The sequence below is a fragment of the Patiria miniata genome, unplaced genomic scaffold, assembly GCF_015706575.1.
Source record: "Patiria miniata isolate m_02_andy unplaced genomic scaffold, ASM1570657v1 HiC_scaffold_17, whole genome shotgun sequence".
In the NCBI taxonomy this organism is placed as follows: Eukaryota; Metazoa; Echinodermata; class Asteroidea; order Valvatida; family Asterinidae; genus Patiria; species Patiria miniata.
Window position 1 is genome coordinate 6,135,434 of NW_024037055.1, and position 26,627 is coordinate 6,162,060.

Sequence of the window (26,627 nt, forward strand, 5' to 3'; positions counted from 1 at the left end):
GGAAAACCACTTTTTAAGTAATTTTAACTTTAATTGATATGCAGAAGATGTTCATTATTGCTTTTTCTACCATATAAAGCTGTTTTTATTGTTCAAAGGCCTATACAAAATTTGTTGACGCGCACTTAACGACTACTAAAACTTGTTGACGCTTGTTGACGCTTGTTGACGCTTGTTGACGCGCTTTAGTAGGACCCGACAAAATGGCTGACGAGGTGAGAAAATCTTATTTCCTGTTTTGTGAAAAGAGAACAAAAGTTATCTTTGCAAAATGTATGCGTTATTGCTTACTTATGAAATCGCCGTTATAAATTTGATGAAGGGTCTTGCTCAAAACCTTATCGATATTTTGTTATCATTGTAGGCCTAATTAACTAATTGATATGCTAATCGTTGTTGTTTATTTGCACGTGATGTTTGCGAGAGATGATCTCATTTCGCGCGGTTCTGCGCTCGCCTGCATTTGGAGTGGGGATTTCCCCATAGGCGGTTCAGTGTGTATGCGTTATTTTGGCTCTGAGTTGCTTTCAAGTTTAACTCTACATGTTATAATTACATATCTGTTTGAAAAACTAAATAAGTTTGTAATGGGTATGGCATGCCGTATTGTCCAATAAAATAACACCATTCTAATTTCTATTTCTAATCTAACTATTGATTCACTAAGTAAGTCATTTAAATTGCTATTCTAAACAAAAGACAAGCATGACAAGTTGGTTTTCTATTTTTCTAAACTTAGTTTTCACTGGGGCTAGGCAAAAACCAAAAAAAACAACATAAAAAATTGGCAAGATTTAACTGAAGAAATATTTTCTAGGGCGGACCTACCTCCATGTCATTAAGAAATCATCCAAAACATGAAATAAAACAAAATGTTTTATTTCATTAAATTTTACAGAACACTTTAAACTTAACACTAAATAACAGTTAACTGTTTCTTTTAATTTGGCGCACCATTAACTTACAATGTTTAAACAATATTTTCACAGCTATGGCCTATGCACAAGTCAGCATATATTTTTTACCATTATCTATTTTGGTAATTAATTTGTCAGTTTATAAATATATTACTAGTTCTTATAAAGTTCTGCAACTTTATAGACATGACATTAACAGAGTTACATTTTTAAGAGACATCAAATATCACCTGCTGTTTTATTGACCCAGCAATTGCAAATGGCTGTTCCGAGCTGTCCGGCACCGAGTCCCGACGCAAGCCGTTGGGATGCAGAGGTTGCAAGCGGCATGGCGATGGATGCGGAAGTCATGGAGTACATGCCGGCCGCAATGTCTTCTGGGATGATGCTGGTACCCCACGATCAACCCATCTACGGCCCACATCTCCCTGGCTTTGATACTGGAAACGGTAGAGCTTTTGAACTCAATCTATTTATTTTTTTTTTACAAATAAGCACTGGAAAAAAAACCACAGTGCTCACTTGTGTTAACGAGAAACAGAGAAGGATATTAAACACAGTACAGTAATGATAATAATATACATTGTATGCAAAGTCTCATGATTTAAAGAAAGATTACCAGTCCTGTCTAGTCATTCAAAAACCAAGAATTTTCAGAGTGTTTAATTTGTTGGGGGGATGAAGGTTGAAACCAGCCACTGATACTTTACATATATTTCATGATGCCCTGTGAAAGTTTAAGTGAATTCAACTTGCTGTTCAGTTCCTGCACATTGTTGGGGTTCAGAGGATTTGGGAAGGTTTTTTTTAAAGAAAGTTGGATTTGAAAAGGTCTTTGAAATTTTTTCTCACCCATAAATGTTCTTTATTGTCTTTGTAGCAGATGGATTTATCTAACACTCTAATTGTTAATTCTTTGTCATTCCACAGTTCATAACAATAGTCCAGTTCCGGCGAGTTTTATGGAAGGGGATGGGGACAGCCCACAGAACGCTGATGTCAGAGGTACTGCCATTCAGTACTCTTCTTTAATGTGTTTTATTGATTATTCTGCATCTTTTCTGCACATAAATTATGAAGATATTTGTGTCAAATTGCATAAACAGTGTGTTACATTGTTACAACTTGACGCTAAAATCTTAGTTCTTTTCATATTGAATCTCTCACCAAGAAGACGGAAATGCTATTCTTTTCCCTTACCAGATCCCAAGGCGTTGCGTGGCATGTGCGGTCTGCGCAACATGGGCAACACCTGCTTCATGAACTCTGGCCTCCAGTGTCTGATGCACAACGGTCACTTGGTCCAGCAGTTACCCCAGGCGGATCAGCTCCTTGCGGCCACGCTGTCTTGCAGATTCCGCAGCTTGACGGACAAAGCCTGGAGCGGGGAGTTCGCTCTGCTGCATCCGTTGGAGTTTAAGGAGACGCTAGGGTACATGCATGGACAGTTCCACGACTATAGACAGGTGGGGAACAGCGTCGTAGTTAGTCGGTCATAAGTTAAATCACGAATCTGTCACAAGTTAATTCACAAGTCAGTCACAATTTGAATCACAAATAACCAGGGATGAACAATGACAAAGGAATACCTTCATAAGTTTGATTGGAAAAGGTGACTTTGATTTTAAAGGGGAACATTTTTTTTAATCTGCAGCATGATGGACAGGAGTTCCTAGCACTACTTCTAGATACGTTACACGAAGAATTGAACCAGGCCAAAGCCAAGAAGAAATCTCACTCCCCGTTCGAAGACATCTCGGAGAACTCCAGCGACTCGCAGTACATGTCTGAGGCATCAACCTCCAAACTTAGTGAGTTGGAAGCCTTGGAGATTGACTCCGGAAAGGAGGAGCATGTCCCGGGAAACCAGAATAATAGACGAGAGAGTGACAAGGAGGCAGGGTCTGGGTCTGGGTCTGGATCCGGATCCGAGGAGAGCGCAGCGGGAGAGGAGGTGAAGGTCCCCAGCATTGAGGAGTTCTTTAAGAAGGATATGAAGACGCTGAATACTAACGTGATGCAGGCTGAGGAAGCGCCTTCTAGTGTCGCAACGGGGAGCGAGAAGTTCCCCAAGGCTGAGAATTCCAAGAAACCGCAAAAGTCTCCGGCCAAGCAGCAGCGGTCGCCGCTGAGAAACCGGGTGGAGAACGACTGCGAGAAGCTGAACTCCCCACCCAAGAACAAGAAGACGAACCTCCTTGTGGCCAAGAAAAACCTGAAGGGGAACCTCAAGAATGGCTCCGGGGAGGGTTTGGGCAGCGGCGTCAAGTTTGTGGCCGAGACAGACCTCCACGAAGGGGAAGACCCTATCAAGAGGATGAAGATGGACTCCTGCAGCAAGACGGAACTCCTTCAAAGTCTCGCTAAGGAGGGTCTAACTTCCTCTTTTCACAACTATGCCGTCCCGGAGCTCCTGAGTCAAGATGGCTTCTTCCCGATAACGGAGAGCAAATTAACCAACAAGCTGATGGAGTTAGAAGGAAACGACACCAGCCTCAAGCAAGTCGCAGAAGCCGAGTGCTACAACCAACTCAAACCTCAGATGGGACTTGACAATCCTCCGGATAAGTGTCCCAATCTTCTCTACCCCACCAAAAACGAAGAGACGCTCACCAAGAACTTGGAAAGGCATAGGGAGGATAAGCCGTGCTTGGCGCCGCACACCAAGACAAGTGAAGACCAAGACTGCTGCTATATCCCAAACAACCAACAGTTCCTCTCAGTGCAACGGACTCCTTCTCGGATCAAGAAAGAGACAGCGATGGAGGACGTAGATCTGGGCGGAGAGGAGGGGGAAGCGGATTGGGAAGAATACATCAAGGCAAACCAGTCGCCTATCATGGACTTCCAAGGACAGTTCAAAAGCACGGTAATAACTAAACACAACAGGTGGAGCAATAAAAGGGATTTAATGGGAGGGGTGGGGCTGGGGGCCAAAGTGGGGGGAGGAGGGGGAAGGAACCACAAGAAAAGTACTCTACAAAAGAGAACTTTGCTTTCAGGTAGTTTTTCCAACCAACTTTTTCTCATCTTAAAAATTTTCTTCTGTAGGTTGTATGTGCCGTTTGTGGTCACGTCTCCATCATCTATGAGCCTTTTATGTACCTGTCAGTACCTCTTCCACGTGCAATGGAAAAACAACTAAGTAAGTATGGCCAGAAAAATGCTAGAGTTTTATCTGATGATTGGGCAACAAATATTGACATTGCGAACACTTACTTCTTTCTTTGTTTAGCGTTGTTGAAAATAGCAGGTTTTTTTCACACCTTTTGAATCGGAGATTTTAGAATACAGGGAAAAAAAATCAGGTCATTGATTGAATTTCAACTCTGGTCCCTGAAAAAAAAGGTGAAAACTCAAAAGTGTTTCAATTTTTAAACCTTCGTTACAGTCATTACATTCATTCCTAAGCATGGCCAGACACCAGGACGATACCTGGTGACGCTGAACAGACTAGACACGGTCAAAGAACTCAGGAAAGCTGTGACGGGGGTGGTGTACCGAGAGGGGCTACCAGAGGATAAAGAGTTGGTCTTAGCAGAAGGATTGGACCACCATATATCAAGATTTCTGGTGAGTTGTTGGGAAGTTGTCGTTAAAAGGGGACAATTCATTACGAACATCTCCAGTGGATGTTGTGTATCAGAGAGTGTTAACCAGTTTGCGCGGTTGACTTGCATACCCGCAAAGATTTTGCGGTATTCGGAACGGATGACGGATAAACATGCAGGGAGCGAGGCCGGAAATATCTGTCAGTGAAACGGTCGCAGCGAGCGAGGCCGAAAATATGAGTATGCTGCCCGAGGGTGATGGCTTCAACCTGCCTGGCATGAGGTCGAGTGAAAATTAATCCCGCAATTTGTTCCGTTCTTGTCAAAATAATCTTGGCGTGAACTAGTTAAATTTGGCTGGTTTTTATACTGTCAAGAAATGTTCATTTGACCAGAAATTATTGTGTTTGTCTTCAATGTTGCAGGAGGATGGTGTACAACTGAGATACGTCAATGACAGTTTCCGCTTGCTGTATGCGTTTGAGGTGTATTCCAAAACTGTCTTGGAAGAATCGGCACACATAACTGCTGTACCAAGCGAAGCCGTTTCAAACAGCCTTGCAGAGGACGTGGACACAAGAACTCTAAACAAGTCCACCCCGTTCGAACACGCGAATGTCCTACAGCAGGAAAGTGTAGACCTTTGTGAGAGACTTGACAGCGACTACCTCCCGACGAGTGCAGAAAGTGCCTTCGAGGCCCCAAAAGGTCCATGGGACATCGTCTTAACGCCCACACAGTACACCGAAATGAATAACGTTGGAAGCGGGAAAGTCGGGGATTTAGAATCCGGCACGGACTCCGCAGCGGCATCCGCAACGGCTGCAGCATCTCGGGACGTCTTCTCAAACGTGACGTATTTTGACGCCAGCGATTTGCCGCCGATGGACACGCAAAACGACGGGCTTGTTCTGCCGCGAAAGCCACGGGGCTCCAACAGCAGCCTGCAGGGCAACGTTGATCTCAACAGCCCTGAAGCCGTCTGGGGTCCGATACAAGACGACGGAGTGACGTGGAACGACGACGTCTTTGTCCCGGAGAAGAACGGTGAAACGAGCGATAGCGGCGTCGTGATGAGCCAGTGGCATTCTTGTGCAATCTGCCTGGAGGAATATCCGGAACATCAGTTACTAACACACAAAGCGTGTGGTGGAGTACTATGCCATGCATGCATGGAGGTAAGCTACCAAACAAGAATTGTACGTCTGTGTCCTAGCTATTTGATTTATTCATGGTTTTATCCAGATTTTACATGCTCATCAGATTTAGTAAATTGTGGTTTAATTGATATTTTGTGAAACGATCCCAAATTTTACTTATAAGAATATTTAAAACCTTTATTGAGGATTTTTAAACAAAAATCTGTGTTGTTCTGTTTGCAGAGAGCCGTCAAGCACTATGGTCACCAGACGGTGGATTGTCCAGTAAGATTGGAATATTCACAACTTTTCTTTGTTTATTTATTTATTTATTTTTTTTGTAGCAACTTAAGTGTTTTCAAAAACTGTTTTCATCCTCTTTATTTTTTAGATTTTTAAAAAATATTTGCATAAAAACACAGTCGTTACATTTGAATTTGATTTCAAACTTTCATCGAAAAAATTATATTCTATCGTTGATTTTTGCCGTCGCTCGACAGGTATGCAGGAAAGAAATTGACCCTTCGCAGGACTACGTCGTCATGCAGACGTCACAAACTGCCCGCCCAGCCAAAAGGGTTCTTCTACTGCCTGTACTATTCAGGAACGATACTACGACAGATAGAGAAACAAAGGTCAGGCCAGGAGGCATAGGGAATGGGGGAGGTGGGGGGGGGGGGGGGGGAGGGGCGTTTAATGGGAATGTACATCTGCTTTTGCTGTAATTTTCAGAAATGAATGGGTTTGGGGGAGGTAGTATTTTATAACAAATATTGTTACACTGACTTGTTTGATGTTTTGTGCTCGTAGAAGCTGGAAAAAAGAAAAGAAAAACAATCATGTTCTTGTAGTCTGATTCCCCGACCCTACTTCATACGAAACGGAGCAATTTATAGACGTCGGGGAATTGTAAGGTCAGGGAACCAGTCTAGCTGGCTTTTACCCATTCACAGATGTGTAACATATTACAAACAAAATGTGGACTAACTAAATTTGGTAAATTGGGGGCAGTGTTTGAAAAAATCCAGTTTTTATCCAGTGATGGTCGGCTGACCATCGTTGGAAATAGATACAACAATTCCACCTTTCTTGAAAATGTTAGCACACCAGGTGCCATGATTTTACTGGCTGCTTTAGACTGTCATTCACTCACAGTCCAGTAAGGTATTTCATAACAATTTGGTAAATTTGTTTTTTTGATGTTTGCAAATGTTGTGTACTACCTTTAACACGTAAACCTACAGGTTCAAGTTTTTTCATCCAAATCAAAAATTGGAGTGATTGTACTGACCCTCGTACTGATAACTGTGATATTCACATTCATTTGAAGCATGCTGATGTATTTCCCTTTGCTTCTCTCACGTTTCTTGATAACTCACCCAGTTTGTTGGTTTTAAGCTTTTGGGTGTTTTGTTTGTCCGTATGATGTAGGGAGACTTGTTTGCCTACCCCAATGCAATCCACACACACAACGAAGTCAGCGGTGAGTGCCTGTACAGCGAGATAGAGAGCATGTTGCCAGTACACGCACCGTTTACCCTCGTACTCACAGACGGACGGGTAAGTTCAGAGATGTAGACAGTGGTTATTGTAAGCTTACGTCAGGCTTGGGCAAGAATCAAATACAATGGATTCGGTCCTCGCAGTCGGAAACATGACTCCACTTTTTGAGGAAGCGGCACTCTGTAACCGGTTCTAGTTCGGAAGAGTCGATTACAGGTGGTACCGTTGTAGACAACAGCTGTATTATGTGTAACACCGTCGCACTGTCTAGTTCCCAGACCTATTTACTTAAAACTCAGTGGTTGTTTAGTCTGGAGTACAGAAGGGTAACTCGAGCACATGTATCTCGGCAAGCTTTGTATTAGCGGAAGGTGCATTGATAGTATCCACCAGTGTTGTAGTCGAGTCACCAACGTTGAGTCCAAGTCCGAGTCTCGAGTCACAAGCCTCAAGTCCGAGTGCGAGTCTCGAGTCACAAGCCTCGAGTCCGAGTCACTTGTTCTTAGTTGTTCACCAAACTAATCAAAATAAGATTTAAGTAAATCCCAGTGTATACAGTGTACCTTGCGTGTGCACATTTTGTTTAGACCCAAAATGTTTTCCTTTTAATTCACATCCCTAAAAACCCTCTGCCATGATAACCGGACACTTGTTGGCATGACACCGGGGCCTGGTGCTCTTCGTGTAGGCGCTAGGCGTGTGTGCGCGGCCCCTGGATACGATTTTCCGCGGCCCCATATTTTGTCTATGGAGTAAAAAAGAATGCTACGTTCGTCGCACAAATACGTAACGTTATGTTTTTTCTTTTAACGAAAATACGTGACTCGAGTCCGAGTCGTCATGGTCGAGTCCGAGTTCGAGTCCGAGTCATTTTCCATTGTGACTCGAGTCGAGTCCGAGTCACGAAAAATGTGACTCGAGTCCGAGTCCTGGACTCGAGTCCTACAACAGTGGTATCCACGTGCAACCTGCAAGCTCCGTCAGGGTTTTTAAGTTTAACGATTGAATTGAATGCCAACTACCTCATTACAGGGCACCCAGTGTTCCCGCTGCGTCTACAGCATCCACTGCCGTGGCTGCCAGCTGGTCCGGGAGGTGGACATCACCCTCCACTCCGACGACCACCTGACTGTGGTCTACCAGAACCTACCCACCGAGGTCGTGGAATCTGCCAGCCGGGCCTATGATGACAGGTCATTCGGGGAGCTGGCCGGGAACGATCCATTGACTCTGAGGGAGTGCTTCAAAGCCTTCACTGAAAGGTGGGTGAAAAATGGCGAACAAAATTTAGACATACTTGGAGAAAGACAAATTTTATTACATTGGTTCAATGTGAATTATAACAACAAAAACACTTCTACTTGAGGACTGTTTCTTAGTATTACAGACACTGTCTCAACATTTCTGTAATATGTGAGAATTATCTCAAACTGTCAAATTTTGAAGTATAAACTCCGTTTTTGTGTCTTTTTTCTCCTGTGAATTCTCAGTGAGGACTTGGATGAGCACAACCCTTGGTTTTGTCCCAAGTGTTGCAAGCCTCAGTGTGCAAGCAAGACGATAGCTGTATGTCGGTACCCAGACACACTCATAGTGTACCTCAAAAGGTGGGTCCAGGCCAGAAATAACACCTGCTCATTTGCCTTATCATAAATTCCTCTATTTTGTTCTTTCTCTAATCTTCTCTAGATTTTTAATTTTTTTCCGAATTCGTTTTGAGAATTCTTTTTGAAAACTACACTGTGCTTTATAGTCTAACTCACGCTTTAGTTGGCGTACTTAGTCACTTTGAAAATTCCTCTGGCAAAATGGCATGTCTCCGTTGAAACTGCATTCGTTAAAATTTGTCTTTGTTTCTGAGAATGATTTCTTTTGTAGAGATATTCATTACACACATTCTGTATACTTCCGCAGTGTAATATCCACCTCCGAGTTATTCTCATCAGATAATCCCCATATTTTTTATTGTTTTATCCCCCTAGGTTCGTATTCCACCAGTTCACCAGTACCAAGCTCGAGAACAAGGTCCAGTTTCCAGTAGAGGGGCTGGACATGACGGACTTCCTATGCCCAGGAGTCTCCAGCGACGGACTTGACCTTGTCTATGATCTACAGAGCTGTATCTGTCATTTTGGAGGTAAGGCCATGTCCAAAACGGGCTTCCAGAGCTACGGCTACATCTATTGTCAACATGTTCCCATGTAGCCATGTCCAGACACGGGCGTCCAGAGCTGTGGCTACATCTATTGTCAAATGTTCCCACGTAGCCATGTACAAAACGGGCATCCAGAGCTACGGCTACATCTATTGTCATCATGTTCCCATGTAGCCATGTCCAATCACGGGCATCCAGAGCTACGGCTACATCTATTGTCAAATGTTTCCATGTAGCCATGTCCAAAAATGGGCGTCCAGAGCTACCGCTACATCTATTGTCAACATGATCCCATGTAGCCATGTCCAAACATAGGCATCCAGAGCTGTGGCTACATCTATTGTCAACATCTTCCCATGTAGCCATGTCCAAAATGGATGTCCAGAGCTGTGGCTACATCTATTGTCAACATGTTCCCACGTAGCCATGTCCAAACATGGGCGTCCGGAGCTACGGCTACATCTATTGTCAACATGATCCTACGTAGCCGTGTCCAAAACGGGCGTCCAGAGCTACGGCAACATATATTGTCAACATGATCCTACGTAGCAATGTCCAAAAAACGGGCATCCAGAGCTACGGCTACGTCTATTTCCAACATGTTCCCACATAGTTGTAATTGGCAAAGACCTAGACAAAAATCCCTAGCCCTTGCCTGTATTTTTTCCATTAGAAAAAAAAACTCTGAGGAAAAAAGTAAAAGGAAGGAAATGTTTCTCGTAGTTTTGTGTGTGAAACTGCGTGCCAAGTGAAGTTGTGCTGCTTTTTGTGCCGTTTAGTTTCAGTAATGTCACACACGTCAAAATGTTTCAGTTTACAATGCTAACTTCCCCTTGGTATATCTCTTTTCTGGATAAACAGGTGTTAATGCAGGCCATTACACCTGTTACGTCCGCAACCCATTGTCCAATCAATGGCAGTACTGTAACGACGAAGCCATAAGCCAACAGGAACCCTCAGACAACGACTCCAGCAGTGTCTACATCCTCTTCTATCAGAGGCGAGGTGAGATTTCTGTTGAAGCTTAGACTCTGACCGCCTTTAAAGGTAGAATAGATCATTTGCAGCTATCCAAAAAGTAACTGACATAATTATTGTTGAAAAGCTTACTTGGTTGGAAGATAGTAATGGCAATAAACTCCCTGTGAAATTATTCCTTCTGGCATGCTGTCATTTTGAAGAAAAAAAAAAAAAAAGGCCATTTCCAAAGACACGTCAAGTGAAACATTTTTGGAAATTTCCGTTGGTAGTTTGTTTTTAATTCGTAGTTGGTTTGTCATTTGGCGAATCCGTGAATGGGTTCGCGCAAATGTTCACACGACACACACGCACACACAATTGCTGATATTCTTCGGTTCAGTGCGTGACATCCCGTAGCTGCAATTGTCTGGATGAGAATTTGTCCTGGATGCTGATTTCAGACGCTATTCAAAACATGACTTGGCAACTTTGAAATTGAAATCAAATCCTAGAATATTGTTTTCTCGGAATATACAGCATTCACTGAGCTGAAATTTCATCAGGTTAGTTGTTAAGCACCCGTCTTTAGATTTGGAGCACTTTTGTTGCTTCCAGCGAAAAGAATGCACAAATGAGAAATGATCTACCCTACCTTTTAGCAAAAAATCACTAGCAATACACATCAAATGACATTTCAATCATTAACCTGGTTTGACTAAGCAAATCTCGTCTTTGCTCAGTGCTTAGTGCTTAGTACCTACTTGAAATTGGTCACGTGGATTTAGTAATACACATCCAAGAAATTATTACTTTACATGAAGGTTAACTTAATGAGCTGCGGAGCTAAATCAATTGTTATTTGGCACTCTGGTTTAGTACTGTCAACGTTTCGTTTGTCTCAACTACAGGACTCAACTTCGACTTCACCCCACCAGTAGGATATGAGCTCAGCCCCCCCTCTGTCCCCCCGCCCCCACCCCCCTCATCACCCCCGCCAGGGGAAGTGGAACAGTCCTGCAGTCCAGTAGGCACGACATCGTTTCAGTCTACCTTCGACCGTTTCGTCTCCGAATTCGACAAGGAAGCAGAACGCGTAGACGGGGAGAGTGGATCTGATGGGAAAAGCACAGACCTGGATTGAGCCCCAACTACATGGAGAAAATGGGTAAACAGAATGACATGAGGTTGTTGCAATGAAGCGATTATGGAGGGGGGGGGGGGAAGGGGAAGGGGGTATTTCCAATCAATATACAAAAGTTTTCAAATCCATTAGGGACCAAAAATTGTGTAGCGTTTTATATCAGTGACAAACTGTAAGTGGATTTTTTTTAACTGCCATTTCTATGGGAAATTTATAACCACTCAAAAGTGTCAGCATACATCATGTTCTTGAGAAGACAAAAAATGGTTATTTTTTTTATTCCCAGTTGAAATATAACTTAATAGTTCTTAAAATCCAATATGTGGTTGTTAATTTGGATTAGTTCACATTTGAAATACAAGAAACTTGTACGATTTAGAATAATTATGTGCTTTATTGTACCCACAATGCAATGCCTTGTTCAGAGCAAAGGGGTGCCAGCAATGTTAGACTGGTTCCTGCTCCCGTAATATGGGGACCGGTAGCTAGTTCCCATTTAAAGCCATTGATTGGATCGCGTGCGCAGTAAAGATTTTTGTATTTTTGAAAATGATGCATACAGCTTTGTGGATGGATGACAGTTGAACACATGGCAAAAAAAAGACTGCCTCTTACCATAACCAGGAGGCAAACTCGACACAGTGTCTGCACGAAAGCAATTTTCAAGCATTTAACTGCATAGGTTTCGAATACTAAAAAGCAGTGCCTCTCTTTTATTCATAGTTGGCAGAGACACTTTCTAATTAAGTGAAAAACAAAACTCATCACCACACAAACTGCCCATTAGTGGTAGCCTTGTTGCCATTTTGTAATAGGCTGGTTCTGCGCTGACACTATCATTGTGATTTTGTAGTCAGAGGCCGGGAATCAGAGCTAGTTGCATCATTGGTATATCTTCCTAGTCATGCGTATAATTTGCATACATTAGAAGAAATCCTCCTAATGTATTCCTAATCTGTTGCCCACTACCGGTCTCTACATTCGAAGTCTGAGGGACAATGGAGGGACTGGGAACCAGTCTACCAGCAATGTATCACACTTTAAACTTCTGGATTGGACTGTTGCGGCTTTTTCATGATCGCACAGCTTACCAGCACAATACACGTAAATGTACTGTTGTTTTTGGATACAATGTATATTGTTTGTAATTGTGCATTGCGTTACATGTGTAAGCATAAACTGCTTTTCCGTAATCGTGTTCCCTTTTTCTTTTGATTGTGTTTATAGTTTAATACTGTGAAAGAAAAAAATACAAAGTATTTAAAAAGAATATTAAACTAAATTGCCCAGTTAGCGTTATGGTCCAGTGGTTACGGCGTTCGACTCATGTGCCGTGGTTCGTGGGTTTCGCATCCTGACGGGGAACGTGGGGCTTGTGTTCTTGGGCAAGACACTTGACTAAAATTGCCTCTCTCCACCCAGGAGTGCAAATGGGAACCTGTGAAGGTGTAGAGACCAGAATGCGCTGAACAGGGGTGATAAGGCAAAAAAAAAATATTCGGTCTCTGGTCAGACCAAAGTTCCGGAATTGACGCGGCGTCGCAGCTTTTTTTTTTTCCTTCAAGCTTGGATTGTACAGACAAGGTGGGGTACTATTTTGCTTTTTTGGTGTCCTCATGTACATTGGTGTGCTCCATAATTTGCCTTGGTGCTCTCGATCATTTGCCTTGGTGCAATTTCCCGTTCCTTGGTGCTCTTTGGTAAAAAAAAATTGAGGAGGTGCGGCAATAGAGGGCGCTGTTGGAGCTACCGCAGAACATTTTGGGAAAAAAAGATTGACATGCATGATTAAAATCGATGCGCGTGCTGACCAGAGACCGACTTATATTTTTTTTTTGGCCTTAGCCCCACTTTTTTTTCTTCAAATATTAAAACAATTTGACAGAAAACTACTGGCAAGACCCTTTCTTATTTTCAGCCCCGTAAAATAGCTTTGTTTGAAAAGGATGCTTTTCCTTTATGCCCATTTTCTTATGCAATGACAAGTATCTTAAAAAAGAAAGAAGAAGAAATATATTGACCTACTTTTTCACAACTATAGTGGTGAACTAATAAATTGTACAATGAAATTTTGCGATAATTTGAGTTTTGCTTCTTAGCAGAAATAGATACGTACTAGGGGATATAACGTAATTGTTTGGGACCATGAACTGAAGCTGTTAAACAGGTGGCTTTGTTGGGCGATCAAAGATTGTAAGTAAACTGGAGCACAATTTAGTTTGTTGGAGATAAATGAACCAAATTGTTGCTTACAAAAAAATCGTCAAGGTATTGGCAAATGGTCGTCTGAATTGGCCTTGAAAACTGTCACTTTTTCAGGGAATTTACCGACGATCGGCTTCTAAAGTCGACTTGTATATCCGTTGTTAATGGATGATATGATATATTTATCAAGGGCTAAAACTATGAATTTACAATGCAATCGAGGCGTATTTGTGGATTTAAGTATCGTATATATCTTTTTGCAATGGCAAAAACGGAAGACGGAAGTTTAGAATTGAATGTAGATTAAGGAGATTTGAGTTCTTAATGATAAGTCTTAAGAATTAGTTAAAAGAAACAAGTTTGACCTTAGTATCAACATTATACATTTGTGTTAGGCCTAAAATGAAAGGGAGTAAAAAAAAAAAGGAATCCAAAAGAAATCCCCAAGAGGGCGTACTTTGTGCATGAAACAACTTAACAATCCAGCCTCTTTAATCCTTCACGAAAAATAAGTCTAGAAACAGAGAGCAAAGATTGTTAATTCGAATAATGATGAGCGAATTTGGAGATTACTCGTTTTTTCAGAGGCGTCTTACGCCTCCGTGTGTTTTTAATCATTAGGTCACGTGTTCCACCATCGCGTGATATTTTTCGCGGGAAAATGATGGGCTAAGAGGATGCCCTCTCGAGGTCACTAAACCCTCGTGGGGTTCTTGTACAAAATGTTCGTACCACGACACAGTGTGCCGTTCGTATTTATTAATTTTTGTTCTGTGTACAGAAATAAAACACGTCCAAAAACAAGCATTGAGTGTGTACCGTGTGTTCTGTGGTATTAAAAGAAATCCGAAATGTTGCTCGTTTGTCCTTTTCTCCGACCTTTTAACCCAGTGCCAACCAGTATTGTCACGTGACAGGTTGCGCGTCCTTCAGCCTTATCTATGGTGGCCCGCCATCACACTATTCTGAAGTTCAATTGCAAAGCAAACATTTACCGTGGAGGAGGCGTTTGCCCCTTTTTTGCACGTAAGCCGTTATCTTTTAGTCTTGTCATACACTTAGCTACACTGTATTCAAGGCTTTTCAAATAAACTTATTCAACAAACACAATGTACGGAGGATAGGCAGCGACCGTTTCCAAAGCCGATTTACCAACTTTCCTTTTACCAACCTTTCCTTTTACCAACCTTTCCTTTTCTTTCCTTTTACCAACTTTCCTTTTACCAACCTTTCCTTTTACCAAACTTTTCTTTTACCAACTTTCCTTTTACCAACATTTCCTTTTACCAACCTTTCCTTTTACCAACTTTCCTTTTACCAACCTTTCCTTTTACCAACCTTTCCTTTTACCAACATTCCTTTTACCAACCTTTCCTTTTACCAACCTTTCCTTTCCTTTTACCAATTTTAATCTAACGACTTGACTAGTATAAAATTGTAAAACTTCTGCAGGGATGTAAAGTCCTGAAATTTCCTGATTTCAGGCATTTTTGAAATTGTAAATACCGTATTGGCACCATACATTGTGTAAACGTGTCCTTTACTCCTCATATTTCAGGCCAAAAAGGTGGTCAACTTGCATCCATTCTTGTAAGTGAGTTTTTGACAACTGTATTTTCCATTTTTGTTTTTATTCTCTCTATATTTTTACTCATAAAAGCCTCTGGTGTATACGTGCTTTTTGGGCGTGGCGCACTTTGCAAAATAGGTTTTCAAATTGAATTGATAACTCTCTAGCATATAGTAATAAGCTTTCCCAATGAGACATCGCACGAAAAAAATCAGCCCACGGCAAGTTATCAATTAATTTAATTCAACTTTTGAATTAAGACGTCCTAATTCGTTCTGAATAGTGTGCGCCATGTCTGAACTGGAGCGCGCCATTACAAAAAAAAAAACACCGTTTTTAAAACTGTATAAAAACCTGCAAAAATAAACAACCAAATGTATTTGTTGCAGGACATTCTTTTAAATTTCGTTCGGAAAAAAAAGAACATTTTTTTTGAAAAAGCACGTACTGTATTTATACCAACTTCAAAATGTAGTCGTGGGTCAAAAACTTTCGTAGAACATAATATCATGTAGTCGCCTTCAGTCACTACTAAGAATTCATTTTACTGGGAATTATTTTTTTGCCTGCAATATGCGTGTATTTTTCATTAACATTTGACCATATAATAATTGCAATATCATTATAAATGTTTGTTCTTTCTCGTTACCCAGTGACTTTTGTATCATTTCTCGCCGGTGAATCACACAAAATAGTTATGTCTCAGTTTTAACTTCTTTCAAAGAAAATCACACCACTGCACCACCAGCATACCTAATAAGTACACCTAAAACAAACATTTTACCAATTGTTTTTTTCTGCAATGACGTCAATGTGCAACGGTCGGTTCGTGTGTGTTATCTGTCACCAATTCAAATTCCACGTCGTTTGTTTGGAAAATGACTATGTCAATGTAAGGGTTCGTTCTCTTATCTGTAAGTGTTCGCAGTCGGGCACTCGTTGTCTAGTTGAACTTGGCACCCGACACGACCTAGTTGTTGTGATTATGAAATACACATGTCCTTGTGTGGGTGATATGACACTTTATGTACGTCTGGTCGATCGGTAATATGCAAATTGTCGTAATTGTTATGCGACGCAATAAATACGCCAGTCTGTTGCTCGTGTAACCCACAAGTCATCTTGATCAGCGCAAGGAACACATGTGAAAGAGACCAAACTACAGGCGAAAGTGTCGATAGCTTTATTTGGACGCTGTAACAGATCAAAAGGTAAAGTCTTACTTTCAAGTCGCTTTCTCATAAATTTCCTCCGTGTGTCTCAGTTCCCCGTAATTTCTTTTCCTTGAAAATCAAGAGGTAGTTTCACACCTGTCGTTTGTAAAATTAATTAGATTTGGCGTGAGTATATAATTATGTATAACACCTAAATTATCTTAGCTATCATAGTTCTCAGAACATTGTTTTAAAATAATACTCTGAATAAATGAATTTCTTTTCACACTGCTTAAAAAAAGGCACGGGTCGTATTGAGGAAATGTCAGTAAAGCAACTTGTCCTTTATTTCTCATGTTAATCAGGGAGATTAATGGAGAAGGTGATTCGATTTGTAAAGAGCAGCTATTTCAGCCTGCCCGGTGTCGCATGGATTTTGCTCATTTCGTTTGCTGTATACGTGTTGGTGGTGAGTTAATGAAAATTTCATTGCAAAGCTTAACTCGAAAATTCAAACAATTTTTCCAACGAACTCCATGTTTCGTTTTTGAGCTTTTTATTTATCATACTTCTCGGGTTTTGTGGTCTACATGTATTTTTTAGCAGCCCCATTTCCCCCCTTACAATTTCCATTCGCAGTGACCTCCCATCTGAACAATTATGATGTGTGTTTCATCTCTTATCTTAGGGTACCGCCTGTTTCCCAAAGTACCTCCTAATCGAGTATTTCGGCCCGTTGGGCCACCTCAGTAAGTTTCTTCAGGAGAAAGACCTCAGCACCAGCGTGCCCCTTCTCATGTAAGTTACATTAAGAACGTTAATTGTTACAATTATATAGGCCTATATGGGCTTTTCACAAGTCGGCCATTTTGTATCGTACCTTTCGAATGCATTTATCTTATGTACACTAAATAAATGGGCAAGGTGCCAGACTTTTTCTTTACAGTATGCAAACCAAACAAATGTATGAAGGATATTGAAATTATTTGGTGAGGGGGGGGGGGGGTTTCACCTTGTCTATGTGATCATCAAAATATACCTTAAGGGCATGTAAACCATCTAGTTGGTTAGAATCCGCTTTCATTTTTTTCTCAACTGAAACTTTATTTGAGTGTTTATTTTTGGTCTCATTTCGCAGAGCTTTTCTTGCACTGACTTGCCATCTGTGTGAGGCAATCTATTGCTGGCAATTGTGCAGGTAATATACTCCCTTTTTCTCTTTGCGAAATGGCTTGATATTTGCTAGTGTACCGGGGTGATCACGGTGCAGGCGCGGATCCAGGGGGAGTTTTTGATTTTACGGAGGCCAAGTGTCCGGAGAAAAAAACCAGTGTACATTTTCAGATTTCTTTTGCTGATGACCCCCCCCCCCCTGCAAAAATTCCAGGATCCGCCCCTGCGGTGATAGTGGTGATACGATCTGGGTGCACTCATGGTGGTACGTGGTGGCGGAGAAAGCCACCATACTCGCCAGGTCGGGTGACAGTGACAACAGCGACTGCAGTTATGTTTGAGTAGTGGTGATCATTGGGTGGAAATTGCTGTTTCATCAAATTGGGAAGTTCACATTCCAAAAAATGATTGGGAAAATAACGATTGATAGTTCCATTTTTATGAAAGCGACTTAATGGGGTGAATGATAATTACTATAATTTACAGGGAGAAGAAAATCGAAGAAACGACGCGAGTCAAGTGGATCCTGTCCACGATGTGCTTCGGAGGTTTCTCCCTGTACGAGCTGGTGCGATATCAGCCGCCGGTTGCCCAAGAATAAAATGCAACTCATTCAGAGTTGATACAGAGGATGCGTTACCGTGGCAAATGTGGTTTCCTGGTAGTATTTTCAATGTGTTAGTTAATGCATAAGACTCTCATAGGGTGTATCATTAGGTTTCTGTATCTAAACTTATTTATAAATTATTTTAGATTATCAGTCGGTGATAGAGTGCATGATAGCTAATTCTGTTACTCCTTTTGGGTCAATTTTGTTATGCATATGTATTTATTCCACTTTTTAAGTCGTAAATTAATCTTTGAAGTTTACACTTAGAACAAAACTAGTTCCTTCGCCTCTAAGTGTATAACAACGCAATAACAGTCCTGAATTTCGTATTCAGTAACGTACAATTTTAATTGTCGAACTAGCTTACTCCATTGGCCCTGGGAAGTTTTTTTGTATTTGTAAGGCAAATTAGGACCGAGTTATGGGGACTTCTGATGATGATGAGGAACAATGTAAAAATCCTCGATTTGCGCCATAAACAAACCTGTGTGTGTGTGTTTCAAGTTCCTCAAGGTTTTTTTTAAATTTGTATTTAAGTTACGAGTTACCCGGTTGTTTTGTATTTTAAAAATAAGATTTGTATAATTTTAAGTTGGTTTTTGTGACGCTGGGCATGCAATCTCTCTTTGTATCTGCCTGGCAGAGAGCCAGAACATTACGTCATCACAGCAGCCATCTTTTGACATGGCGGTCTGCCAAAACTGAGGAGCCAATGCAAAATGATGGATTGGTTCCTATGACGTCGAGACCGCCTAAATGACTCGTGCAGTGTCGTCAGGGGACATGTCTAAAGATGGCTGCGTGCTGCTTGACAAGTTAACTGTGCATTTGTACAACTTTTTCTATTCTTTATGGTTCAATGGTTGCATCAAGTTAAAGATTATCCCCATGAGTGAATTTAACCAAATATCCGAAGAGACATTTAACCTATGAGTCGTAACAGGTAATTGGTTCTAGCGATCTCAAGGATTTAAAAGTCTCCACAGAAGCCAATCAAAATGGCTGTTCCACGTCACGTAGTTTAATAAAACCAAATATATTCCGACAATCATAAATCTGCAACACTTTTAGATCGATGAAGCAATTATGAAGTTTTCTGCGTGATAAAAAGTATCTTGCACAAAACGGAATGCTTTAAAAAGAAATGATAATATGTGTTGTTTGTTTTGCTTTCGGAAGTAATTTTGGTATAAACTATTCTGCCATTTTTCTAATTAATCGGTACGTGAAGTCGAGCCCCAAAACTCGAGTGATACCGATTATATTATTATATATTTCATATATTATGCTATCAACCTTTTTGGTAAAAAAATTAAAGTTTGAAGTATACACCGCTGGACGGTGTTATGTAACACTGATCAGAATTTTACAGTTCATTTACAATCATGCTAGGCTTATATAGATTGCACGAATCTTAAAGCAATAAAGAAATTGTCATTTCATATCCCTAGATTCTTTTGAACTTGCTTTTTGTTCAAGTGAGTGTAATTGGTATTTTCATAGCTTTACACACATTTAAGTTATACAGAACCTCTATATAGTTTGAGCCTCGAGGGGCTTAATTACAGCACACATGCATGATGTGACCAACTTGTATGCATTTTCTTCTGTCAGAAGAAATCCATTCCCATTTTGTTCCATTCTGAGGTTTTTCTCGAAAATTTTGAATGCATTTTACTTCTTCTTATACCATATATTATTCAGCTAAGGGGGGGGGGGGGGGTGCACAAGTCAGACTTTGTCGCGACGCAGACTCGCTGGTACGATATTGATCTCTACCCGTCGTTACTGCATTGTCTAACAGTTGACTTTGTAACCGTGACATTGGCGCCCTATATTTCTCTGCAATCGATTTTGAAATTTGGACCGAGATATCTCCCGCTCGTGGCGTGACCCGTTGATTGTCTGCCCCTTTGCACAATCACCTTTTCCCCGATGCACGCGGTATACGTGGTTCACCTTTTCTAAAGCTTGATCACATCTGGCACTTATCTGTTGAAAAAAAAAAAAAACGTGACAAAGTGGTGAACTTTAGCCTCACGTTGTGATTGTGAGGGTTGCAGACCAGTAAACAGGCTGCCATAGCAGTGATAATTACGCGCAATTCCCAAAATTATTAAAAATATATAAACTCTCCAAGGTGTTCGACTCACACATCAAATTTAAGCTTATTTCTTCATCTTTCATTTTCCGTTAAACTTTTGGGGGTTAACCAATTACTTTTGGGGAAAAAAATTCCATCCAAAGATGATCACCCCTAAAAGCAGTCCTGAAGCCCATCGCCATTTTGAAAATGAACGCCTATGCTCCATTGCAAAATAGAGCCATTTTAGGGCCTAAATTCATCCAGATTTCACAGAAATGGGAGCTCGCAGTCCTCTGCACGGCTTCCACTTAAAAAAAAAAACAAATCCTGAAGTTCACAGCCCTCAAAATGCTCTAATACTGGAGAATTTGAGGGCATGCAAATAGTGATTTGGCTGGCGTAGGCAATTTCGGGCCTATTTATTGGTCTGCACCCTTACAGCCCACCCATTGTCTTCTGAATAAAGACCTTTCTTCGGTGGGGGCGCTCTATAAGCAAGGACTCTACCACTGATCTCATTGTCAAAAATATCAGGACAGCTCTTTCCAAGACTTGGCCATTCCGAGCCGTAAAAAAACCAAAGCTACACTGGTTCCCGATCCCTCCATTGGAATGTGGGGAGGGAACCAGCCTCACAACCACTTTCAATAATTGAAATAAAGTCGTCTAAAAGTATATGTAACGTTTTTCTTCTTAACAGAAATTCTATTAAAAAAATTATTGTCATGTTGATTTAAAAAAAATAATAATAATAATTCGTTGAGTGAAATAAAAACAATCTTTCTTTACAAATCTATTGTTTTGGAGTGGTAATATGGCGGACGGTGACGTCACCTGTAAGAGCCAATGGGCGTCCAGATTTTTATATGGAGATCAGTGTGCTCTATGGATTAAGAATTTGGTACAGCCCGACCGGTGTACTTACAGGACGCCCTCAATCAAATCCCCCTCACACATTGGAGGCCTTCAAGTCCATAAAGTCGATGAATAATAGCTATTGTGATGCTGATCAGTAAAACAGATAACGTGTGATATAACTAAACTTGAACTTTGCACGTTTCCCTACTCAACGCTGATTTTTCTTCACATTTTTATCTTAGCATCAACAAGTTTTTTGTCTAGGTATTGGGTAACTTATTCAGACCTCTAACCTTGATGATTGTCTGGCCTATGATGACGACCACACAGCGCGGGCTGTATATAATCATTTCATTCTCACTTGTTTTTGAGTATTTCTTCATTCAGACGTTTCTCTTTTTCTTCCTTTTTTCCCCGCCAAGATGCACAATCCAAACGCCGATTATTTCAAATTCCCCAGTCTACCCTGGATGATCAACATTTTGGGTTGGTTCTGGTACGGCACTTACGTAAGTTTCAATTCATTTAAAACAGGCCATCTTTAGGCAAAATCTAATGTGCAACCGGATCAGTACCGGAGTATTTTGTGTCTTTTTCTTTAATATTTCGGCTGATTTCTTTAAGGTCTCGTCTGATTTAAAATGTAGTCGCCCGGCACTTTTATTTATGGTGTCGTAACATTTTGTTGCGCTAAGGCTACCACAAGGTGGCCCTTCACCTTTGCCCAATCTTGGCCTTTTTTTGTGTGGAATAGTACGTTTTCAACTTTTTAAAATGTTATTTGGAAGGACTACTATAATTTTTGATTCACAAAAAAAAGTGACCTCAATATTCAAGATTCCCGCTAGAGGGTGCTGTTAATCTTGAGGATTTTCTAGTTTTAAAATTATGTCAAAAAAAATTAAATTTGTGCAACTGAAATTAGCTCAACAGAAGCATGGTGTTAATAGTGTTAAATAGTGGATTGTGAGTGCAGTTGAGCATTATATTTGCATTCGGCATCTTCATCAGTGTTGCAGAATAGGCCTTAAAACCAGTTGGTGTAAATTTAACACCGTGGTTTTTGTATTTTAGTGTGCCGTCTGATGTTCTCATTTACAGTTCACGGTCTTCGCACCCCATCTAATACCAGTCCGATGGTTGGGTCCAGCCGGAACCTGGATAACACTGACGCACACTTACTACCCCTTCTTCGGAAAATTCGTGTAAGTATGGGCTACTTGATCAGTTCCCCACTGAAAATTTCAAGTTTTTGTTTCAGGTGGTTAATCCTTATAAACCATGTTTATTTTCTTTAAATCTTAATTCCTGCGACTTAATGTTTGTGTACATGAACATACCTATATAGCTACGTCACCACACTTGGAAACTGTGTAATGCTTATCGCAAGAACTAATACCAAGGGCGTGCATGGTCTATCAAGAACTATGGTTACCGTTAGCCAACATTTGTTGACATCGTAGCACCCGATAGAGCTAGGGCGCCCCTCGGGTGTTCAAAACAGTATTTCCCATCACAGCAGTCAACAATAATTGTTTTGTTATACCTCTGTCTTCTTTGGATTTTGATGTAAAAATCACGAAAACAAACAGCAGTAAACACAACAATGATGATCGAATGTCAACTCACATGCATAACGGTCGCGTGCTCCGGGAAACAGCTGATCGTTGCTAGTTCGCTGCTCCCACTCATGTGTGGAAACATGGTGAAAAAAAACGTGGGTACCAACGATACAAACGTTTTACATCGTACGTACGGTACGTACAAGGTCATAGCACACAGGAAAATACAGAGGCGGAGGTATTCTAACAAATATAGTTCGTGGAACGCAATTAATTATTACTTTTATTTACTTTTTTGGTAGATTGGTCTCGGCTACAAGTGCACATATCTGCGAGGCATTTTACAGTTTGTACCTGTGTAAGTAAGTATCGTTCACAATGCATCGGGCCCAGGAATGCCAATGGAACGAAATTGAAGGGGAATAATAGATAGTGACAACTTACACGTCGATGTGTGATTAATTATGATTACAAATTTAACACATACAAATTATGATATACAGCAATTCAATCCATTCCCTTGACCAGTGTCGTCAGTTGATCTACTATATCCCTTATTCTATGCGCTGGGCTCGGCGGCTTCGGTTTGGCTGGTTCGGCTCGGCTTGGCCTTCCGAGACTTCATATGTGGCTCGACTCGGATTTACTCGGCCAGCTCCGGCTTGGCTCTGGCCCACTTCGGCGTATTTCGCGCCAAGTTGACTCACATCACATTTTGGTCTGATGCTTGAATCCGGTTTGCATGCTGCCTTCTATATTCGGCTGGGCTCGGCTGTGACTCGGCTCACCTCGGCTCCCCACTTCGACGACTGCTCGTCACGGTCTCGGCTAAAATCGCTTTACCTCGGCTTAACACGATCACTTTTTCGTGTTATTCATATTTTCAATGCAGGAAGAAGGGCATCATGGGTCAAGCTCGGGTCAAATGGTTCCTGTCGACCGCCATCTTCGGAGGAGCATCTCTGTACGAACTGGTCACCTTCAAGCCGCAACTGGACGTGCACGCGGACTAAGCCAGCTGACAAAATCTTCCTGAAAATAAAACAAGATTCCAAATTAAGGACTTTTAGACTTGTATATCTCCGACCCCCTTTAATATTATCTCAATTTCAGTAACAGAAAAAGTAAACTGCAGAGTTGTAATAAATTCAGAGGGGGGGGGGGGATCCAGCTTTGGCTGGGGGTCAAGGCTTAAGCTGTCAAGGGGGGGGGGGTGGTAGGCATGTGCTACTTTTCCTGCATGACAAGTTATCCTATTATTTTGCTGCCCCCCGGGGGAGGGGGGGGGGGTTTGATCCGCCAATGATTCAATCACAGTTTACTCACAGGTCATTAATTTGAATGAACTGGCGATGCTCTTTATGAACAGGGTAGCCTATACTGCACAAAGACACAGGTACAACTTTGTCACGGTTTATTGAAATATCTTGACTTTACAATTGACTTGCCTTCCATTAGGCCTATAGGAAGCTGTGCAGTTATTTGTCTTTTGAATTTACATGAAGAGAATTGTAATGATAAAAATATAATGTTGAGTAGAACAAAATGTTTTGCTCCCTAAAACTTACTACTTGTTGTATGGCGTACGTTACTCTTGAAACCTATAGGTCAGCCTATGTTGTCGATAACAATAATTGTATTTTGCACTCAAGATTTGAACTCGGTTGTCAAAACATTTTGTTCGATGTTTGTCTTGTGATATTATAACGGTATTTTCTATTAAAGGACTTAACTTCAAGGTAGAAATAGACTCTGGGAACGACGTTGCGTAACGATTTCCGATTTCGCCCGCGTGTGCATTACCGGGGTGCAGCTGTTGACCAAGTTTTTACTAAATAACTTTGAGAAGGAAACATAGACTTCGCAAAGCATGATGGTATAGGTTACCACCATGTTCAATGCACATGAATTGTGCGCACGCAGTATTTAACCAGGTCACTTGTCTCAAAAGATATATCCAATGAGAGCGCAGAGAATTTAGAGGTCACCAGGCGCTTTGCATAAAGCATGTGGGTACAAACGAACTTTCCAGTAAATCTGACCGATGATACCCACATTTTCGAACTTTTATGTGGTCCTGCATAGGTAGCCATAGGCCCGTTCGAAAGCTGACCTTTGCTTCCCACTCACAATACGTGTGTATTTAGCTCACTGAACTATTTTATCGGTAACAAATATCTATAAATAGCCCATATCAATCGCGTTGACAATGAAAAGTGCGAATCACGACCTTAAAAAACTGTTGCTCCCTTTTTTTTAAACCTATACTTATTAGTTAAGACGTATAACTACAAGGTTGTGGGATAGGAATTCGCTCAGGTTTGGTAATACCAGTTTTGTCCGTAACATTGCGAACAGGATGGCAGAAGGCAGCGCGTATGCCAGTTATTTCACTTTGCCCAGTTTGCCCTGGATGTTGAACATTCTCGGCTGGTTTTACTTTCTCGTCGGGGTAAGTGCAAAGACCTCTGATTCAGTATAGAAAATTACGTTTTCATAAGTTTATGATGACTAACTTTACTGTAAAACACGCCACACTGTGCGTGTCGATCTCCGCTCATGTTCTAAAATGTCTGACAACTTTGCATCAGGATGTAGTGTGAGGTACGACTAAATAAATGTGTTACCAAAAACTACGGGATTTTAAATTACGAATCCAAATTGTGTATTTATTTGTCTTCTGGGTTTTTTTTCATTTCAAGGGCACGGCTTTTATCCCCCACCTAATACCCTACGAGTATCTTGGACCTGGTGGAACATGCATGAGGTTGATCAACATCTATTTCCCGTATTTTGCGATTTCCGTGTAAGTACTGGTAGCTAGGCCCCTACTTTTTTTTAATGGATCAAGTAACATGCAATGTGAGAGGTGGTTGGACTCGACTCGAGTCGGCTTGCTGTGACTGGTTTAGTGCAGACATCACATATAGCACCGTCGTAAGCACAACCATGGCAAAACGTCATGAGAGTGCACGTATAGCAATATCCGACTTGAGGCACGTACAAGTTGAGTGACAGTTACTTGGTGCTTGGTTGGTTCTTCTCCTAAGGACTTCCACAAGGGAGTACAACTAGGAGGCCAGAAACACCGGGGCAAACCCCTTCTCTTAGTTATAAGTGCTACTGGGTTCTTTTACATGCGTTAGGCCTTATACAACACACGGGACCTCCGGCTTAACGTCAATCCGAAGGACGAAGCAATAATGGTTAAGTGCCTTGCTTAAGGGCACAAGTGTCTGGGCCGGGGCTCGAACCCACACGACCGTTGCCTCTGAAACACCATAGCCTGAATCCGGTGCTCTTAATCGCTAGGCCATGACACTCCAGATCATTATTATACAAGATAAAAGTTGATCACGTACTTACATTTACGACCGTCCCTAAAACCCTGGTTATTTTTTACATCATCCTTTTTAGATTTGTACCTGGGACATTCGCACATTTCCTCGAAGCAATGTATAGCTGGCGTCTATGTAGGTAAGTCGATCATCGAACTAATTCAATTCGTACTAGCAAATCCGGACCACATTGATATTGTGCTATAAAACTGAGACGGTTTTTTGTGCCCCTTTTTTTGTGAAACAAACCCCCCCCCCCAACCAAATTTGAAAACCGTTCCGCCGCCGCAGTGTTTCGGTTTGGGCATATTACTCAACGTTCTTTGTTTATTTTTGCACAGTACGAAAGGCATCGAGGGATCAGCCAAGGTCAAATGGTTCCTATCGACCACCATCTTTGGTGGAGCGTCCCTGTACGAACTCGTCACATTCAAATCTCACCGGAGTGCGCACGCGGATTGATTTGAGAGTAACGTGTGATATTCGGCGGCCGCATCACAGTTCTGTAAAACAAGAAACGCGTAAATGACAGGCCAGAGACCTAATGACGTCACGCTTTGTTTAAACTAATGTGCGCTTTCCTATGTGGTAGACGGGCCCTACTTCGTCTGGCGTCCAGACTTCGCTCCCATAGGAAAGGGCATTATCTAAACAAAGCCATAACGTCATTAGGTCCGAAGTCTATTCTTGTAGATTATTCTTGCA

General features: G+C 41.4%; 3 protein-coding genes and 1 long non-coding RNA gene across 5 annotated transcripts; all 4 read left to right on the top strand.

The window, feature by feature from the left end:
• The first annotated feature begins 196 nt into the window (after positions 1-196).
• Positions 197-11,968, top strand: LOC119723646. 2 transcript variants are annotated; one of them, XM_038194417.1, is made up of 16 exons: positions 197-215; positions 1,168-1,366; positions 1,848-1,922; positions 2,121-2,383; positions 2,572-3,786; positions 3,969-4,062; positions 4,309-4,490; positions 4,894-5,646; positions 5,851-5,892; positions 6,108-6,242; positions 7,039-7,167; positions 8,143-8,372; positions 8,601-8,717; positions 9,093-9,247; positions 10,127-10,270; positions 11,134-11,968. In XM_038194417.1, exons 1-16 carry the CDS (start codon positions 204-206, stop codon positions 11,364-11,366), a joined length of 3,978 nt encoding a protein of 1,325 aa, XP_038050345.1. In that variant the 5' UTR covers positions 197-203; the 3' UTR covers positions 11,367-11,968. The 2 variants fall into 2 exon arrangements, with proteins under 2 accessions (XP_038050345.1, XP_038050346.1); XM_038194418.1 differs by lacking the exon at positions 197-215 and adding an exon at positions 231-273.
• A 4,195-nt stretch (positions 11,969-16,163) lies between these two features.
• Positions 16,164-17,080, top strand: LOC119723303. Its single transcript, XR_005270529.1, has 3 exons — positions 16,164-16,352; positions 16,661-16,764; positions 16,984-17,080. It is a non-coding gene; the product is annotated as an uncharacterized LOC119723303 (long non-coding RNA).
• A 4,226-nt stretch (positions 17,081-21,306) lies between these two features.
• On the top strand, positions 21,307-23,611 carry LOC119724076 (transmembrane protein 254-like). Its single transcript, XM_038194996.1, has 4 exons — positions 21,307-21,531; positions 22,124-22,227; positions 22,887-22,946; positions 23,477-23,611. The coding sequence occupies exons 1-4, from the start codon at positions 21,445-21,447 to the stop codon at positions 23,595-23,597; spliced, it is 372 nt and encodes a 123-aa protein (XP_038050924.1). The 5' UTR covers positions 21,307-21,444; the 3' UTR covers positions 23,598-23,611.
• A 1,285-nt stretch (positions 23,612-24,896) lies between these two features.
• Positions 24,897-26,627, top strand: LOC119723299 (transmembrane protein 254-like). Its single transcript, XM_038193848.1, has 4 exons — positions 24,897-25,036; positions 25,287-25,390; positions 26,002-26,061; positions 26,264-26,627. Exons 1-4 carry the CDS (start codon positions 24,944-24,946, stop codon positions 26,382-26,384), a joined length of 378 nt encoding a protein of 125 aa, XP_038049776.1. The 5' UTR covers positions 24,897-24,943; the 3' UTR covers positions 26,385-26,627.